This window comes from Salvelinus fontinalis, chromosome 39 (genome assembly GCF_029448725.1).
Source record: "Salvelinus fontinalis isolate EN_2023a chromosome 39, ASM2944872v1, whole genome shotgun sequence".
Taxonomy (NCBI): domain Eukaryota; kingdom Metazoa; phylum Chordata; class Actinopteri; order Salmoniformes; family Salmonidae; genus Salvelinus; species Salvelinus fontinalis.
The window spans coordinates 11,037,504-11,055,774 of NC_074703.1; the positions used below are offsets into that span (position 1 = coordinate 11,037,504).

At 44.4% G+C, this 18,271-nt stretch overlaps 2 protein-coding genes and 1 non-coding gene across 11 annotated transcripts in view; all 3 read right to left on the reverse strand.

The window, feature by feature from the left end:
* mpped1 (metallophosphoesterase domain containing 1) overlaps nt 1–4,879 on the reverse strand; it is a 44,890-nt gene extending 40,011 nt beyond the window's left edge. The window contains exons 1-2 of one of the 3 annotated variants that reach the window (XR_008756905.1): nt 4,575–4,879; nt 623–1,086 (exon numbers count right to left, since the gene is read on the reverse strand). Coding sequence is in view for 2 of the 3 variants with exons in the window: in XM_055906029.1 (XP_055762004.1) it covers nt 623–795 (173 nt within the window). In the remaining variant the exon portion in view is untranslated. Of the gene's footprint in view, nt 1–622; nt 1,111–4,574 lie in introns of all 3 variants that reach the window. The other 2 variants (XM_055906029.1, XM_055906030.1) reach the window with 2 other exon arrangements.
* A 1,357-nt stretch (nt 4,880–6,236) lies between these two features.
* scube1 (signal peptide, CUB domain, EGF-like 1) overlaps nt 6,237–18,271 on the reverse strand; it is a gene marked incomplete at its 5' end in the record, with an annotated part of 48,533 nt that continues 36,498 nt past the window's right edge. For 4 of the 7 annotated variants that reach the window (XM_055905125.1, XM_055905122.1, XM_055905124.1 and 1 more), the window contains 13 exon segments: nt 6,237–9,302; nt 9,444–9,523; nt 9,706–9,858; nt 10,076–10,273; nt 10,978–11,139; nt 11,219–11,386; nt 11,897–12,058; nt 13,059–13,253; nt 13,592–13,768; nt 14,055–14,171; nt 15,715–15,813; nt 17,682–17,801; nt 18,080–18,202. In XM_055905125.1, the coding sequence (XP_055761100.1) occupies nt 9,150–9,302; nt 9,444–9,523; nt 9,706–9,858; nt 10,076–10,273; nt 10,978–11,139; nt 11,219–11,386; nt 11,897–12,058; nt 13,059–13,253; nt 13,592–13,768; nt 14,055–14,171; nt 15,715–15,813; nt 17,682–17,801; nt 18,080–18,202 (1,907 nt within the window). 7 annotated transcript variants of the gene reach the window in all.
* On the reverse strand, nt 11,550–11,622 carry trnak-cuu (transfer RNA lysine (anticodon CUU)). Its single transcript has one exon. It is a non-coding gene; the product is annotated as a tRNA-Lys (tRNA).

An 18,271-nucleotide genomic window follows, 5' to 3' on the forward strand; every position in this document is an offset into this window, starting at 1 on the left:
CAATGGGAAAGATAAACAATGGGAAGTCTCAAAGTGAAGAAGCAGAGTTGCAGTGTTAATGTAGTCTGGATCAGTATCCATCACCATCCCTTATAGAAAGTCAAAGAGAGAGAGAAAAAGAGAGAAATTAAAAGGGGGGAAAAAACTGTGAGAGGTCGGCCACAACAAAGGCGAAGGAATGGTAGAAAAAAGAAAGAAAAGCACAGACAGAGAGAGGAGTCCTGTGGGAGTTTCCGTGAATGTGCAGCAGCCCCAGAGAGTCTCCAGAGGGAGAAGGGAGCTGGTGAATAACAGTGGCCCACTTTAGTGAGCTCTCCTCCAGGTACACAGCCAGCCCTCAACACACCACCATCACACACAGACCGAAAGAAGGACAGAGAGACAGAGAGAAATGGAATGAGAGAGCAAATAACAGCATGCAGAGAGGATGAGTCTCAAAGAAAAAGAAAGAGGGGGAAAGGGGAAAGACGGGAATAGAGGAGGGCTTGGGAACGGAGATAGACAGAGACCAGGTGTCTGAACATATGTAGTGTGTATCTGTATGCCAGTATATGTGTATGTACATGTATATCTGCAGGGGTGTGCGTCTGCCTGCCTGCATGCGTGTATGTGTTCTACTTACATATGTACGTGCGGGGGCTGGAAGCGTCCCTGGTTGATGTTGTAGAAGGTGAAGGCCTGGGTGGGGTTGGTGCTGTATTCATCCACCTCCACGGCCACCCTGCCTGCCGCCCGCTGGGCCTGGGACTGCTGCTGCCGCCGCGCAGCCATGATCTCTGACAGGGTGAAGGCCATGCTTCTGGAGCCTGGGCCTGGGCCGCTACTGGGCTGGGGAAGTGGTGGGTTGGGCTGGGGCTGACCCACTCTGGGCTGGCCTGGGGTAGACGTGGTCTGGCCTGGGCTGGAGGTGGCCTGGTCCTGGCACACACAGTAGTTAGGACTGGGTGTGAGGCCTGCTGGAGCGGTCAGGGTTGCGGGTTGGCTCACCAGAGAGAGGCCCTCTGTCACAGCTTGGCCCACCTCGGAGAAACTCTGCTGGGTTGCTGAGCGAGCATGTCACCCCTCCACCTCAGTGTCCCCCTACTCCTGCACACACAGAGAACAGAACCACTGAGTGGGAATATAACTCCAATCTGGAATGCGCAGTTAAGACTGTAAATAAATCACTATCCACCAAAGCAACATAACCCAACCCCTAAGAGCATCTACGGCTTTTACACTGTCAAGCAGATATCACATTTACTACTGCCTTTGAATTACAGCTCTGCTTCTGGGATTCTAGTAGGATTTCATATGGATCCTGTAAGATGGTGAGATGGTGAGGGAGGGATGTAAGGAGGAAGGAGGGTGATAATTTGGGGATGAGTGGGGGAGCTGGATTTATCCTGGATTGTGCTGCTATGTCAGTGTGCCATCTCATTCATGTGAAAACGGCCACACACAACCCATTTCATAATTACACACACTTAACACCATGACTCACACAGGCATACTCTTGTGTGTGTCCATGCATGTATATATGTGTGTGTGTATGTGCGTGTGGCAGTGCCAGAAGTCCTCACACTGAGTGAATGAGAGCAGAAGGGTGCATTGGCAGATGCTGAGAGCATGGTACACAGTGAGAATAGAAGAGGATTACACTGGCACTAGGAACAAAGGAACAGGGCCGTATTAACATGAACAGGACCGTGACTACAGGAAGAATGATGAAGAAAGATGTAGCAGAGAACATGGTGAAGAGGGACGGTTTGATAAATGAATAGGCGTGAGGAGGAATTGATTGATGCACTCTCTTCTTCGGCACAGATGACAGACACTCAGATTTAACGACTGTGAGAAGCAGTTCCATAAAATTGTCCGACAATGTTCCTTCATTTCACTCGTAGGCTATTCCACGCCCTGGTACGGACACACACCATTAGTCATGTTTGTTGGTTAGATTCTTTATGCTGTGTAAAAATGGACTGTGTACGTGTATGTATATATATGTGTGTGTGTAGGCTACAAGTCCTGTTGACAGGCTATGACTGATGCCTACAAGGCTATTGTATACAGCACTGAGTGTGCATGCTGGCTCAATTTGAATTTGACAAGGCATTGGCAGCATTCACACCTGTCCCATGCTAACATACTGAGAGAGAGACACAGCCATGAAAGGAGAACCACTCTGTCAAATGAAGAGAATAAACATTACAAAATCTAAATTTGACAAAGTAATCTGATTAATAAGACAATGACAATGAGCCACTTCCAAGTAATCTCGCATAAACAAGCAGTTGATTTGTCTGTCTAATTGAGACATTTTATAGGAAGGTTGAGTTTCTTGTTTTCACAATAATTGTCATTCATTTTAATTATGTCCAGTTATCTGACTAAATCTTACTAAACTAAATTACAAACAAATCAATGAAATCAGATATAATGTCAAGCCTTTATTTTGGGGGGTTAGCCTACTTCAGAAGGCTATTTTGTGTAGTTTAGTAGAGCATAGTCACCAAAACACAAAGGCATGGAGATTAAATAGTTGTCTTTGTCTTTCTTTATGTTAATAATATTGGAAATTGTTCAAATGAAAACTATATATGTAAGACATTGCTTTTTTGGTGTTAGTTGTATTTAGGACCCCAAATAAACTCTCACCAACCACTTGAGGAGTTGTTGGCAAATCTGTTCTGAAACTTGATTATGGCATTGACCAGATAGATATAGGCTATGTAGCATTCCTGGTTCTTTATGGCATTGACCAGATAGATATAGGCTATGTAGCATACTGTGGTTCTGCTATTTGGATCTAGCATCAAACAGAGAGAAATGTGATACATTGCCTTCAGAAATTATTCATATACCCTAGACTTATTCCACATTTTGTTGTGTTACTGCCTTAATTCAAATACCCCATAATCACAAAGTGAAAACATGTTTTTAGAAATGCTTCCAAATTTATTGAAAATGAAATACAGAAATATCAAATTTACATAAGTATTCACACCCCCGAGTGAATACTTTTTAGAAGCCCCTTCGATTATTTTTTACATTTTTATTTAACCTTTATTTAACTAAACAGGGTCAGTTAAGAACAAATTCCTATTTACAATGACGGCCTACCAAAAGCCAAAAGGCCTCCTGCGGGGACGTGGGCCTGGGATTAATAATAAATACAATATAAATATAGGACAAACCACATATCACAACAAGCGAGACAACACTCACAGCTGTCTTTCTGGGCTTTCCACACCTGGATTGTGCTACATTTGCCCATTATTCTTTTCAAAATTATTCAAGCTCTGTCAAATTGGTTGTTGATCATTGCTAGGCAACCATTTTCAGGTCTTGCCATAGATTTTCAAGTAGATTTAAGTCAAAACTGTAACTCGGCCACTCAGGAACATTCACTGTACTCTTGGTAAGCTCCATTACGTTTATTTTTTTATCCTGAAAAACTCCTGTCCTTAGCGATTACAATCATATCCATTACATGATGCAGCCACCACTATGCTTGAAAATATGGAGAGTGGTACTCAGTAATGTGTTGAATTGTACTTGCCCCAAACATAACACTTTGTATTCCGGACAAAAAGTGAATTACTTTGCCACATTTTTTTAGTATTACTTTAGTGCCTTGTTGCAAACAGGATGCATGTTTTAGAATATTTTTATTCTGTACAGGCTTCTGTCTTTTCGCTCTGTCAATTGGGTTACTATTGTGGAGTAACTACAATGTTGTTGCCCCATCCTCAGTTTTCTCCTATCACAGCCATTCAACTCTGTAACTGTTTTAAAGTCACCATTGGCCTCATGGGTAGGAATCCCTGAGCAGTTTCTCAAAGGTATATTCAATGTCTTTTTTTACCAATCTACCAATAGGTGCCCATCTTTGAGAGACATTGGAAAACCTCCCTGGTCTTTGTGGTTGAATCTGGGTTTGGAATTCACTACTCGACTGAGGGTCATTACAGATAATTGTATGTGTGGGATACAGAGATTAGGTAGTCATTCAACAATAATGTTAAACACTATTATTGCACACAGAGTGAGTCCATGCAACTTATTATGTGACTTGTTAAGGAAATTTACTCCTGAATTTATTTAGGCTTGTCATAAGAAAGGAGTTGAATACTTATTGACTCAAGACATTTCAGCTTTTCATTTTTTATTAATTTGTAAAAATGTCGAAAAACATAATTCCACGTTGACATTATGGGGTATTGTGTGTAGACCAGTGCCCCAACCCCCCCCCCCCCAAAAAAATCTACATTTAATCAATTTTAAACTCAGGCTGTAACAACATGTGGAAAAAGTCAAGGGGTGTGAATACTTGCTGAATTCACTGTACATCATGAAAGCATTCCGGTGGACAACCTAACACAGAGAAGAGAGTGGTAGTGTCCACAATCACCATCTTGGACTAGATTTATTAGACATTAGGCTATGTGAAGTAAAACACATTTCCGATAGAAGAAAAAAAACACATTAGAATAGAATTGAAATCCAAAATCTATTTCGGATTGTCATTCTACTAATCCTGTAGCCTACTACACAAAACATGGAAGCAGACACCGCGGGACCTAACCTACCTGGGTTTGCCCGGTCTCCCGGTCGGATGAGCTGAGCCTGTCCGGTTAGGGATGAACAAGTGAAGTCCCGTGGGTCTGATAGAGGAGCGGACGGCGGAGGGGGAGCAGCTAGCGAGTTGCGCTGGTCGGTTTGAAAGTGCAGCGCGTGGTGCTCAGGTTTGCGCTTTGGCTCTCGCGGAAACACTTAATCTCCCGCCTCTCTTGTGCTGAATGTGCTCGAGCTCTGTGTCTTCCCGCCTCTCCCTGATATGTTCTGGAGCCTTCTGTTGGATGAACAGCTCAATGTACGAAGGGGAGGTCTGAGCACGAATCAATTCATGTCTGACAGACAGTTTGAGCCAGTATACAATATCAGAGATTCGTCTCTGTTTTTTCTATAATTTCATCTACCACAGATGCAGAATTAAACTGCATTTCTTTAAGATCAATGGAGAACCATCGATTTGGTGATAAATTACATACATTTTACTTTATATTTTCACATTTGGCCTAGTTTCATCCTTTCCATAGCCCTGTGTTTCTCAAACCTCTTCTGGTTTAGTTTACCCCAAGCCAGTTTCACTGACTTTTATGTATTGTAGTACAAGCACACTTGAGTCAAGTTGGTCAACTAATCATTTGGCTATTTGAATCGGGTGTGCTAGTTCTGGAATAATGCAAGATGACATGATGGATATCTGCAACCCAACTGACCTTGGCTTCAGGGGAACTTTTAATTATTTCAACAGATTACAGCTGCAAAAAAATACTATGAAAACGTATTCTCCTTAACCTACATTTAATGTTTTACAAATAGGAATGGCTCCAAAAGTACACCTACAATTTACAAGAATCATTATGTTGCAAATTTGGACATAGAATAGTAGGCATAGCTGATGTCTTTATAATTTGTGTAAATGCGTCACTGCCTGGTTAAACATTTGTTGTCTTTGGAGACTAGGACCTATTACTATACTCAACTACTCTTGAAAACATAATTTAAAATAAGAAGCTGAAGTCAATGAACAACAAACTAGATGTCCTCAATCTAAACTCTGACTTTAATTAATTAATACACAATGAACTTTAAAAATGGATGCCGGTGCCGAAAGAGAAATATTGTAAAAGAGGAGAGGCATGAAGATAAGGCCTTATCTACACATTTGCCACTCTCTCATTTGCCTGGAGATTCTCAGCGTTGATAATGTCCTGTAAAGTTCAAAAGAAATCACCAGATTTGGCTGTCAGACTAATTTAATGCTGCAGCTACTGTAAGAAACAACAATGCTAACTTGGCTGTGATGTGAATACAGCCAGGCTTCTTACACAGCCTCCAATTTCAATAGATGCAGGATTTATGGAATAAAGGTGCAGAGTAGGATCATTGAATACTATATTTATGTGTTCAAGAAAATAAATATCTTACAAGAAAATAAACTTTGACTCAGTGTCAATTTGCACTTAGATTTGTTTGTGTGTTGTCTATATCCTCAGAACGTTTATCCTTGTTTTGAGAAAAGGCCAATATAGGCAATGTCAGCTACATTTTCAGGAAACATATTTCAGTGTGTGTAAGGTGCCCTGGAGCCATGGAGACAAAAGATGCTAGATAATATAGAAAAGTGCAAAGTAAAGTGTAGCAAGTAACATTTAAACAAGGGAAGATCACAGAGCATGGTGGAGTTGTTTTTCTGCTACTGTTTTATTTGAATTTGTTCTTTACTGGATTTTCATGGACCAAACAATGGCAAAACACTGTGATACAGTTTCTCTCTTTGGGTACAACCGACTAACACAAACGTTAAAAGTATCCCTCTATAAAATGGACTAAAGTACCTACATACAGTATCTCTCTTTCTCCACCTCGATCTCACAAGCTACTCACACACGGACACACGCTGTCTCACTCTCTCACACACATACACAGAACATGCACTCTTTCTATATCATACTGTCTCACACATCCACACACACACACACACACACACATCCACACACACACACACACACACACACACACACGCACACACAATAGAATACATTCTCAGGAAAAGTCAATCATAAAAACTGTTGCATTTCATACCGATTTTCATCATCATCATCATCATCATCATCATCAAACATACTAAACGCCCAAAACATCCCTCAACAGAAAGTGGGTGCACTGTACCAACATTAGCTACACCTCTGCAGGCGACAACCATTTTGAGTGGACTGAGTGGACAAACACCTTGGTTGTATCTGAAAACATTAGCTGTCAAATCCATGCTTCCTCCGCCCTTGTTAGCTCAATTCCACTCAAAGCTCATTGGAAGAGAGTTTGCGAGGTCCCTCCCCCCGGACCACCTCCTCCAATGGGCTTTGATTTGACGACTAGTACCATTTTCTGACACAACTCTACACACAACAGTGGGGGTTACGATTAAACTGGAATGAACAGGTCCTGGATCAGTGCTAGGGCACAACACAGACTTTATGAATGAATGACTATATCTGATCCCATATCAGTGGCCTTCAGTATATGGCCTCTAGGTTAGAAGATACAAGCCATATAATTATGCTTATCATCCTTGTGCCCAGCACAAAGAATTTAAGTTGTTTATAACCGTGTAGTAGCGGTGAATTAGCAGTTTAATAGGTCTGTAATATATGTGCTGTATAGGCAATTATAAACTGGGTGGTTCGAGCTCTGAATGCTGATTGGCTGACAGCCGTGGTATATCAGACATCATAAACTGGGTGGTTTGAGCCCTGAATGCTGATTGGTTGACAGCCGTGGTTTATCAGACCGTATGCCATGGGTATTTTTTTACTGCTGTAATTACGTTGGTAACCAGTTTATAATAGCAATAAGGCACCTCAGGGGCTTGTGGTATATTGCCAATATACCACGGCTCAGGGCCTTATTGCTTAAACGGACTCTGCCGGGAGAGTGTTACAAGGGGGAGAACAATGAAAGTGATATTTTGTCAGAACGTTTGACTAGTTGAGGTCAGTTTGGGTGCTTTCTGGGTTATGGTTACAGTTGCAAGTGCTATGTACATACAGATACTCTCATAGACATCACAATACTTTCAAACAGACCTCTGTCTCTCTGCTACTACATTCACCTCCAAATCAACAGTCTCGTCATCATACAATACATATTTTCCCCACTTGCATTGTGCCGAAAAATAAACAAACTAACATATTTGTTACAGATATTAAATCAACAGTCTAGGTTGATGACTTACATAAACTGGGAGAAGTCCAAATAAGACAGATTGAGAGTGGACACTCGTAAAAAGCAGGTGGTTTTGAGTGTGCACTTAGTGCCATCATATAAGAAGCTTTACATATAACACCCCTTTTCTCTGGCAGCTAGTCAGGAGGGTCTTAAAGGGATGAGACAGAGTTAGGAGATGGGAGCACACCCACAACTAAAATAGTAGTGGGTCGTTAAGGACATTTCCCTTTAAATGATTACTTACTGGCAATACTGCTTTTCTGGCCAAATGGGTGGATTTGATGGTGTCTGTCTAAACAATTGAACGCTGGGTTTTTTTGTGGTGAGAACAAAACGGGACATATTTTTGTCTCTCTCTTTGCTACAACCAAGGTAATACATTTCTATACAACACAAAACATAAGGAAAAATGTAACTTAGATTTTTTTTTCTACAGTTAACAATATAAAATTCAAGTGCAATTAAAGTTCCAAATATTAGTTACATCACATACATTTCTCTCTATAGCAACGTCTGTTACTTGCAGGTAGTTTTTTCATCTTGTTATATATCTTTAAAAAAAAGTGACTTTTTGGAAAAATCTAACTTATATGTTCACTGTACTCAGTTTGAGGTGGAATGGTCTGGGATGCTGAAATCAGAAATAGAAATTATGTAGAAATTATTTCCCATGTGAAAATGTTGATGTAAAATATGATTTAAGTGCACCAATCGTTTTTTTGTGCACGCCAGGGGCCTTTTAAAATAACAAAATAAAGATACTATCTATGTACCTGCGTGTGACGTCACTCTCGCACACCATCTACGTGCACATACGTATGTTCACACAAACACAAATATACATACGTACATAGATACACATACATTTGACTTGTAGACAACATGTCTGTACGTACATATATATCAAACATCCATGTTGTGGGCTTCTGCAAGTTCTAACACATATAAATATAACCAAAACAAAAACAACAACAACACAAAAACAAACCAAACCAAAACAGAAGTTCAGGGGAGAAGCTGGAAAGTTCAAACGAGGACTGCAGGAAAAAAAGACAAAAGAGCGAGAGAGGGTTCTCTGTTCCTTTGCAGAGAATGCTGGGATAGCGATTCAGGAGGAACTCTGGGTAGGGTTGGGGGTGTAAGAGAAGTGTAGAAGAGTAGAGGGTGTAGAAGAGAGGGATAGATTGGCGGGGGGTGGGGGGGGTGTAGGAGAGATGTAGGGGGGTATAGACGTGGGGATTAGAAGACATATGGGGATGTTGACAGGGTAAGGACGTAGGTGAAGGGTAGGGAGGAGTAGATGGTGGAAAGGGGGCGTAGGATAAGCGTAAGGGGTAAGCGTCTGGGTAACAGACAGGGGGCGGAGCAGCTTATTTGTACGGCCGTAGGAACCGTGTGACTTTGGAGCGCAGCAGCTTGATGAACGAGCGGGGGAACATGTCTTTGGACTCCTGTGCCGTGTACCTGAAGTAGTTCTGGGGGTGAGCCAGAACATCAAACAGGGCTTTGATCAGTTTTTTATCCTGCAGGGAGGAGAGGGGGAGGGAGGGAGAGACAGACGGAGGGAGTTATCAGTGAAAATAATATACTATACTGTGTATAGTATTATCTATTAATTACAATATATAATATACAGTAATTGGACATAATGGAGAGTTGCTTACTTTCAGTATCTCTTGGTGATTCTCTGATGCGTAGAGTCTGCCGTCCCGGACAATGTCCTCTATCAGCTGCTGGTAGTCCTCTTCAAAACAACAGACAGGAAGAAACACAGGGTTACATTATGTAGCTGACAGAAAAAGTGTATTAATAGTCCACCATCAAACACATCTTGTCACACTGTACATTATAGTTGACTTAATAAGGCACATGTGAATGTTAGGGAGTCTGAGCAGCTTAGAAGTGTAGAAGCTACAGCAGACTGACCATCATAGGTGACATAGGGGACTTGGAAGCCCTTGCCACTGTTGCCCTCATTGGACTTGAACTGGATCCAGAGCTTGCGTGAGCGGGAGGTGAAGGCGATTGGCCGCTCGTACGTCTGACACGTCTCATAGGTGGTGATGGAGGTGGGCAGGGCTAAGGGAAGAAGAGGGAGGGCCTACATTTAATTGACAGACAGATGGACCAACCAAGAGTTTGGAATCAGCTGAAATAATACTTGATGAATATTAAAATAGCAAGATAGACTAACTACAATGATGTAACAATCTAACTGACTGGCTAGCTGATGAAATTAAATATCACGCTGTCTGATTGGCTGGCACAGTAACGATGACTTCCTGGTTGTGCGTACCACTCTTCCTCATGACGAGCACATCTCCACACTCGTCTTCGATGGGGAGGAAGATCTCAGGCACCACGATGAGGATGCGTCTCTTGTGGGGGGGGTTGATGGTCCAGATACAGTCTACATTGGACGGGTAGTCCCCGGGGTAGTTAGGAGACTCAATAAAGCCTGTGAAGTCTCCCAGCTCACCCCCACACACCTGGTCTGAGACAGGGAGAAGAGACTTGGATGAGTCAGGAAGCACTGGAGACTACGGCTTTGAATTGAACTAATTTAGCAGCAAGGAACATGTCTATAGCTTAGAGCAGTGGTTCTTTTTGTTTTTTTGTAACAGTAGAATGCAGAAGCTGACATTTCTAAATTGGTTAGTGCATCATCAGTTCCTCTTGTCATGTTAGTCATTGCATACATTAGAGAGCTATTTATAACTTGTCAGAAAAGTCCAGATCAACTAGCCCGTGTCAGCTACTGTTTTTATATTTTGTTTTTTTAGTCCACAGATATTGTTGTAATTTTTTTGTCACTCAAATATCACAGGAATACACATTAGACATGGCAAAATGTATAGGATTGCAAGAAAATCTGCTTCAAAACTGAAACATTTTCTTTGAACCCCATGCCAAAATGTGTAGAATTGCAGGAAATAGGCTTTAAACCTGCAAAATTCTCTCCAGTGCGAACAGTTTGCCATGACGTGCCTATAGAAATAGACGTGGCGCACGCAGGGGGCCACGGAATGTTCCCCAATGCTGGAAGGGAGGCCCCGAGTGAAAAAGTTTGAGAATTTAGAGTACAGAGGAAACTGAAATGTTTTAGCACGTGTCACACCAAGACAACTTGTCATTTGAGTCCTCTAACCATGTGCAACACTAAAATAATTCACTGCACTAACGGGAGACTGGCCTTACTCTTGCAGTGAGAGACGTTGGTGGCTCCGTCAAAGTCGGTGGTGGTGTTGCCAGGGCAGGTGATGCAGTAGTTCTGTCCAAACTCTGACTGGTAGGTACCGGCTGGGCAGCGGATACAGCGGTGATTACTGGAGTTGTAGTGGTGTCCAGGAGCACAGTGGACTACGGAGAGAAACACACACAGCCACAAACATGAGAGTAATACATGCACACTCTCTCTCTCTCTCTCTCTCTCTGTTACCTTTGGCCTCACAGTCCCTGAAGGCGACAGAGCCCTCGTACTTGGTCATGAGGCCACCTCCACAGGAGAAGCAGAGTACGCGGCCAGGCTCCGGCTGGAAGGAGCCCAGAGGACAGGGGTTACATGGACGGAACCCATCTGACGAATACTGACCAGCCGGACACTGGCCTGGGAGAGGTGGAGAGAGGAAGAGGATTAACAAGGCTCTATAACGTACATCTCTTCAACTGACCTATTATGCAGGAAGTAGAACTTCAATGTTTAATGAGATCGAGTCAGTTCCAGAGTACCGCTGGTGAGGTTATGAAATCCCTTGTGAATGAAAAGGAAACGCCCAACGTGGGGCTCGAACCCACGACCCTGAGATTAAGAGTCTCATGCTCTACCGACTGAGCTAGCCAGGCTGATCTATCTAAGGAACCATGGTCTTTGCTGCTATCTAGAGGACAAAGTGGGAAATGCCTTGAAACAGACCATGGACTCCAATAAAACTGGAATACCGTTTAATAACCACAGGGTGGTGCCAAACTACAGCAGACATAAGACTGCCACAAGCACGCTCACACACACACACACACACACACACACACACACACACACACACACACACACACACACACACACACACACACACACACACACACACACACACACACACACACACACACACACACACACCTCCGCACTGGGAGACGTTCTTGGCCCCGGCGATACCCTGTCCCTCGGTGCTGGGGCAGGGTTCACAGGACAGCTGACCCATAGTGTCCTGGTATGTACCAGGGGGACACACGACACACTGATCATGGTCTCCACTATAGTACGTCCCCACACCACAGCTCACTGAGACAGGGAGAGAGATAGACGTACACACAGAGGAAGAGAGAGAGATGAGAGAGACATGTTTTGCATATCATGGTATGGTATATCCGACATACACTGCATAAACAGAGACGGAAGTGGGCTTTAGCCTACACACGGTGTCAAACTGCAGCTGTGATGTATAGGCCAAAATAAAGGAAACACCAACATAGTGTCTTAATAGGGTGTTGGGCCCCCACAAACCAGAACAGCTTCAGTACACCTTGGCATAGATTCTAAAGCTGTCTGGAACTCTACTGGAGGGATGCGACACCATTATTCTATGGGAAATGCCATCATTTGGTGTTTTGTTGATGGTGGTGGAAAACGCTGTCTCAAAGCGCCGCTCCAGAATCTCTCTTAAGTGTTCAGAGGAACGGAGGAATTCAGTTACGACGTCATTGTTTTTAGCACTACCCACAGAGTTCTTAAACTACGGCGCGCGACCTGGTTCAACGTGCCAGTAAATCAGCACAATCGACTTTTCCCGTTTTTTCAAATTGCCGCCGTCTTGGAGCTAGAATTGGGACCGTGTAGGCCTATACCGATACAGAAAATGAGTAACGGAGAGTAATGTATTTGTGGTAAATACATGGGGGCAGCCATCTTTATGCACATTCACCATTGGGTTGAGATCTGGTGACTGAGACGGCCATGGCATATAGTTTACATCGTTTTCATGCTCATCAAACTATTCAGTGACCACTCATCCCCTGTGGATGGGGGCATTGCCATGGTAGACAAAAATAATGGCCAACTGGGCCTGCCCAGCATGTTATACATGACCTTAAGCATTATGGGATATTAATTACTTAGGAATTGCTCAGGAACCAAACCTGTATGGAAGCACCTGCTTTCAATATACAGTACTTTGTATCCTTCATTTACTCAAGTGTTTTTCTTTATTTTGGCAGTTACCTGTATTTGGAATAGTAAGCTACAACAACTCTATATCCCAGGATGCCTTGCACAGGATTCTCACCACACTTGCCGTCCCGTAAGACCTGTCCGGTGCTGCATTGCTCAACGTGCAGTGCAGGTTTCTGGGCCACCTCGTACTCAGTACCAGAGAACTGAATGTAGAACTGCTGCTTGTTGATGGACTTCCTCAGGGTTCGCATGGCACTCTGTAACCTCTGCTTCATACGCTCCCTCACACACTCCACGTTACACGAGTCTGGGGAGTGGATACACACAGTCAGTAACACACACACACACACACACACACACACACACACACACACACACACACACACACACACACACACACACACACACACACACACACACACACACACACACACACACACACACACACACACACACACACACACACACACACACACACAACAAATACACAGAGTCCACGTTACACAAGTCTGCAGAGAGGAATATACAAGCACACACACTCGCTATGACAGAAAACTCACATTACTCACACCCATACAGAAATAGGTTACATGAGTCTAAAATGTGGCGTATATGCAATCAGCACACACACACACACACACTGACCTGAGGTTGCACAGTCACACTGACCTGAGGCTTCCTTCATCTCCATCTCAAACTCAGCTGTGATGTGGGAAACCTCTTTGGAAGGGGACTTGCGTCCACGCCGCCGCTTCTTAGACGAGTCACACTTCAGATTGACAAAGGTCACCTGGCAGTCGTCAGTACACGGGAGCGGACCCCCTGAGAAGAAGAGGGGGAGGATGAGGAAGAAGATAAGAAGAGGAAGTTGATAGGATGCTGTTGTGCATGGTTTAGTATTGTTTGTTTCAGAGTTATGGCAGGTGGAAGGGCACAGCTCAGGACACATCTAACTGTTGGTTTATATTACTGCTACAGTATCTTGCATCATGTATACCTTCTTAGTCTTAGTTCAGTCTGTATTACTTGATGCTGCACATTCTAAGTTAGGAGTAGCCTGTGTTATACAGTACAGTTTGTACAGTCATTTAGGAGTAGCAGGATTTACCTTGCAGGCTCGGCTTGGACGTCTCTCTGTGTTTTTCCTTGTTCCTGGGTCTCAGGTGACACTTGGCATCTTTGACCTTGAAGCGGGCCTTCTGCTTGATGGGCGGGGGTAACGGATCTTCATTTACATAAAGGAGAAAGACACAAACATACACTAATGAATGACCTTTTGACATCCTATGAATAACATCCTAATTAGGGACAGGAGTTTTATCCTGATCACCTGACCTGACCAACTCCTGGCCCTGATGATAGTCCACTGCCCATGGCATATGATCACACACTTCAGAGTGCATCCCCAGGCCACCTTTATTGGTGTTCCCTGGTTGAGGTGAGGTTTAGGTCACAGAGGAACTAAGGCAGCCAAATGCTTCATCACGCTCTGCCTGTCTCTCTGGCAATAAAGGCAAAACCAAAAACCCACATCGTCCCGGTGATCAGCAGTCCAGCCGACACCAGGGAGGCTTGTAGACGGAATGTGTGTGTTTGTGTTTGTGTCTGTTTGTCGGTCATGTAGTGGGTGGTCGGGATGGCTGTCCTTTTAACGAGGTGCTGGAGACACGCAAGGGTCAGAGTGTGTGTGTGTGTGTGTGTGTGTGTGTGTGTGGTTATGGGTACGCTGAGTGGATAGGAACATTGAGATCGGAGCCAGGTAAACACACAGCACACTGAGAGGCCATGAAGAGCTGTGTGTGTGGCTCTGTCCATTAACCACTAACAACATACTCACCAGGACACCACTGGCTCCAGTTTGCTGCTGAAAAGCAGAGGCGCTGAATGGACTGAGCTGTTTGTGGTTTGGTACGCCACATAAAAGCAGTCTTGATCATTATCATCGTAACCATCATCATCATCATCGTCACAGTCATCATCATCACCACCATCATCATCGTAACCGTCGGCATCATCTGCCACTTCAGTTATCAGAGCGTGGAATGACAGACCGTGATGAGAGCGTAGATGAACCGTAAGCGAACCATATGTTTGGGGGAGCTGTGAGATTCAATGGTGGACGGTCCAGGATTGGCACTCTGAGGTGAGCTGCATTTCATATCACTTAACACTCACACCCCCAGCCAGATGGTGAGTCTTTATATCTCTCCATCTCTCTCTCTCTCTCTTTCTCACACACATACTCTCCATCTCCCTCTCCACCCCTCTCTCTCTCTCTCTCTCTCTCTCAGTGCATTCCTCTGGCCGTGTGAGGGCCCCCTCTCTCTCTCTCTCTCTCCCTCTCTCTCTCTCTCTCTCTCTCTCTCTCAGTGCATTCCTCTGGCCGTGTGAGGGCCCCCTCTCTCTCTCTCTCTCTCTCTCTCTCTCTCTCTCTCTCTCAGTGCATTCCTCTGGCCGTGCGAGGGCCCTCTCCCTGTCCAGAATCTACAGAGTGCTGAAGGAAATATAGGAGTGACAACATGGCGAGCACCAAAGGCAGGGGAGTGAAGATTCCGATGGAGGGAATGAAGAAATTGAGGAATTTAAACTCAACGGCAACGGGAGAAGTGAAAAGATGTCAACTGCATCGACGCCAAAAGGTCATGACCGAGCTGCGAGACCCTGATCTTATGGTATGTGTGTGTTTTAGCTGAAGTGGTATGGTTAAATATCTTTATTTTAAACAAAGCATGCATCGCTGACTACATGTCCCATAATGCATTGCATACCTGCACAGGTGAGCAGGGCGGTGGTGGCGTTCCTCTTCTGTGGTGCCTTCACAGGTTGCACCGGCACACCACAGCTTAGTGTGTAGCTGTTCTCAGAGTCTGGCGGGACACACACAAGTACATGTCAGTTACAACCCTGTCCATCCAAGGTCATTCCGTTTAGACTAGCTCTGCTTGCAGTATCCCTGTCTTCTGCCACTGGTTGACTTGTTTATGGCTATTAAACCGGCAGCACTGAGGGACAGGGTGACATGGGACATGAGGAAATATGGGATTGCTGTCAAAGTGATAGAGTGGTCCGTCTGTGGAGCAGTGTGACCCAATCTGCCTGTTACGCTAACTGCCTGGGGTGTGTGTGTGTGTGTGTGTGTGTGTGTGTGTGTGTGTGTGTGTGTGTGTGTGTGCTAACCGTCTGATGGCAATGTGTGTTTCTCTTGGCTAGTTGACGTTCTGATGGAGTGCGGAGGAGTAAAATACTTGTATTAGTTTTCTATGGCCTCACTTTCTCTAGTATTTAAGAGTTACAAGAGACTGCCATATGAAGTCTACCATAAAAGAAAACACACACACACACACACAAACAAATGCACACACACGTGCATACATACACATTTCCTTATGGATGGAGAGAAATTATGACAGATCTATGCTCACTCATGAATGTTCGTGCACACTTACGCACTTACACACACACGCACGCACGCACGCACGCACGCACGCACGCACGCACGCACGCACGCACGCACACACACACACACACACACACACACACACACACACACACACACACACACACACACACACACACACACACACACACACACACACACACATCTAGTCAGAAATGAGGGATGAAGACTTCAGAGCTCATAAAAGCGGGATGTGAATGAAGAAGACGCAGGGCTTTGCGTGCAACCACAAGAATTTAAAAGCTTTCCTTCTCCCCCAAATTAAGACATTCTCCAGAAAGATAAAAAAGCAATATTATTTCACTTTGTGTTTGAGCGCTATCCATCAGTCTCACACTACAGCAGCCAAGCCAAACGGAGTAGCTGTCTACTCAAAACAGTCCTAACAGAAATATGGCAGGCCCGATTAAAGAATGTAATTGTTTTACAGATGTTCGTCTGTGTTAAGCACATTCGCAGAAGGACCAGGGTGCCTGCATTGACAGCCAATAGCTTTAATGCCATGTATAGTCTTAGGGGCAACACCAGACGATATCACTCACTGATTGAAAAACTTTTAGCTGAAATGCCCCCTGATGGATCCTTTGGCCAGTGACTGAGATAGGTAGGTAGGTAGGTAGGTAGATAGATTAGTTCTTTAATCTGAGCCCTTCATTCAAATGGGAAACTTTCAGTGGAGCTCTGCTTGAATGGAGAGCAGCGCGAGGACTGGCCTTGGCCTCTAGAGGGCAGCAGAGAGAACGGAGTGGCTGGAGCTCGGTAAACACGCGGCTACACAGGCATTGGTCATCGATAAGAGTCAGCTGAATACTAGCGCATGGGACTAAACCTCACCAGACCAGTCCAGATCAGAGAAGGTAGAGGACTAACGTAGTTTAACCAGAGAAGGTAGAGGATTAACGTAGTTTAACCAGAGAAGGTAGAGGATTAACGTAGTTTAACCAGAGAAGGTAGAGGATTAACGTAGTTTAACCAGAGAAGGTAGAGGATTAACGTAGTTTAACCAGAGAAGGTAGAGGATTAATGTAGTTTAACCAGAGAAGGTAGAGGATTAACGTAGTTTAACCAGAGAAGGTAGAGGATTAACGTAGTTTAACCAGAAAGGTAGAGGATTAACGTAGTTTAACCAGAGAAGGAGGGAGTGTAGATTGCAGACTGAGGAGAGTCGAGGTTAAAGGCTAGAATTCTGCTGGGGAGAAAGAGTGAAGGTTTCGTCTTTGAGTGAAACAGTTCCTCCTTGCTGTAAGGTGTGTGTGTGTGCAGGACTGAGCCACGTACCTGCGAGGAAGAGTGCGTTGGAAGGACAGGAGAGTGAGCACACCTCCACCCCACCTCTCTTGTCACAGCTGAGCTGGGCGCGCGGCGCTGGCTTCCCGTCGGGCAAACACTTCACCGCCTCTGAGGAACATAGAGGGTCACATCACCATGACAACCACCGACCCGTCACAGCACAAAAAACGATGACACACACACACACACTCTCCTATGTGTATAGAAGACACACACACACACACACACACACACACTCTCCTATGTGTATAGAAGACACACACACACACACACACACACACACACACACACACACACACACACACACACACACACACACACACACACACACACACACACACACACACACACACACACACACACACAGTAGACGTTTAGGTGCTTACTGGTGCAGTCCTTCTTGTTCCAGTGGAGTTTCTGACCGGGCGGACACAGACACTCATAGCCTCCCTGTGTGTTCACACAGCTGTGTTCACAGCTCCCGTTGTTAATGCTGCACTCATCTATGTCTGAGACACAACCACATAGAATACAGTCAGAGGGTGTGTGTGTGTGTGTGTGTGTGTGTGTGTGTGTGT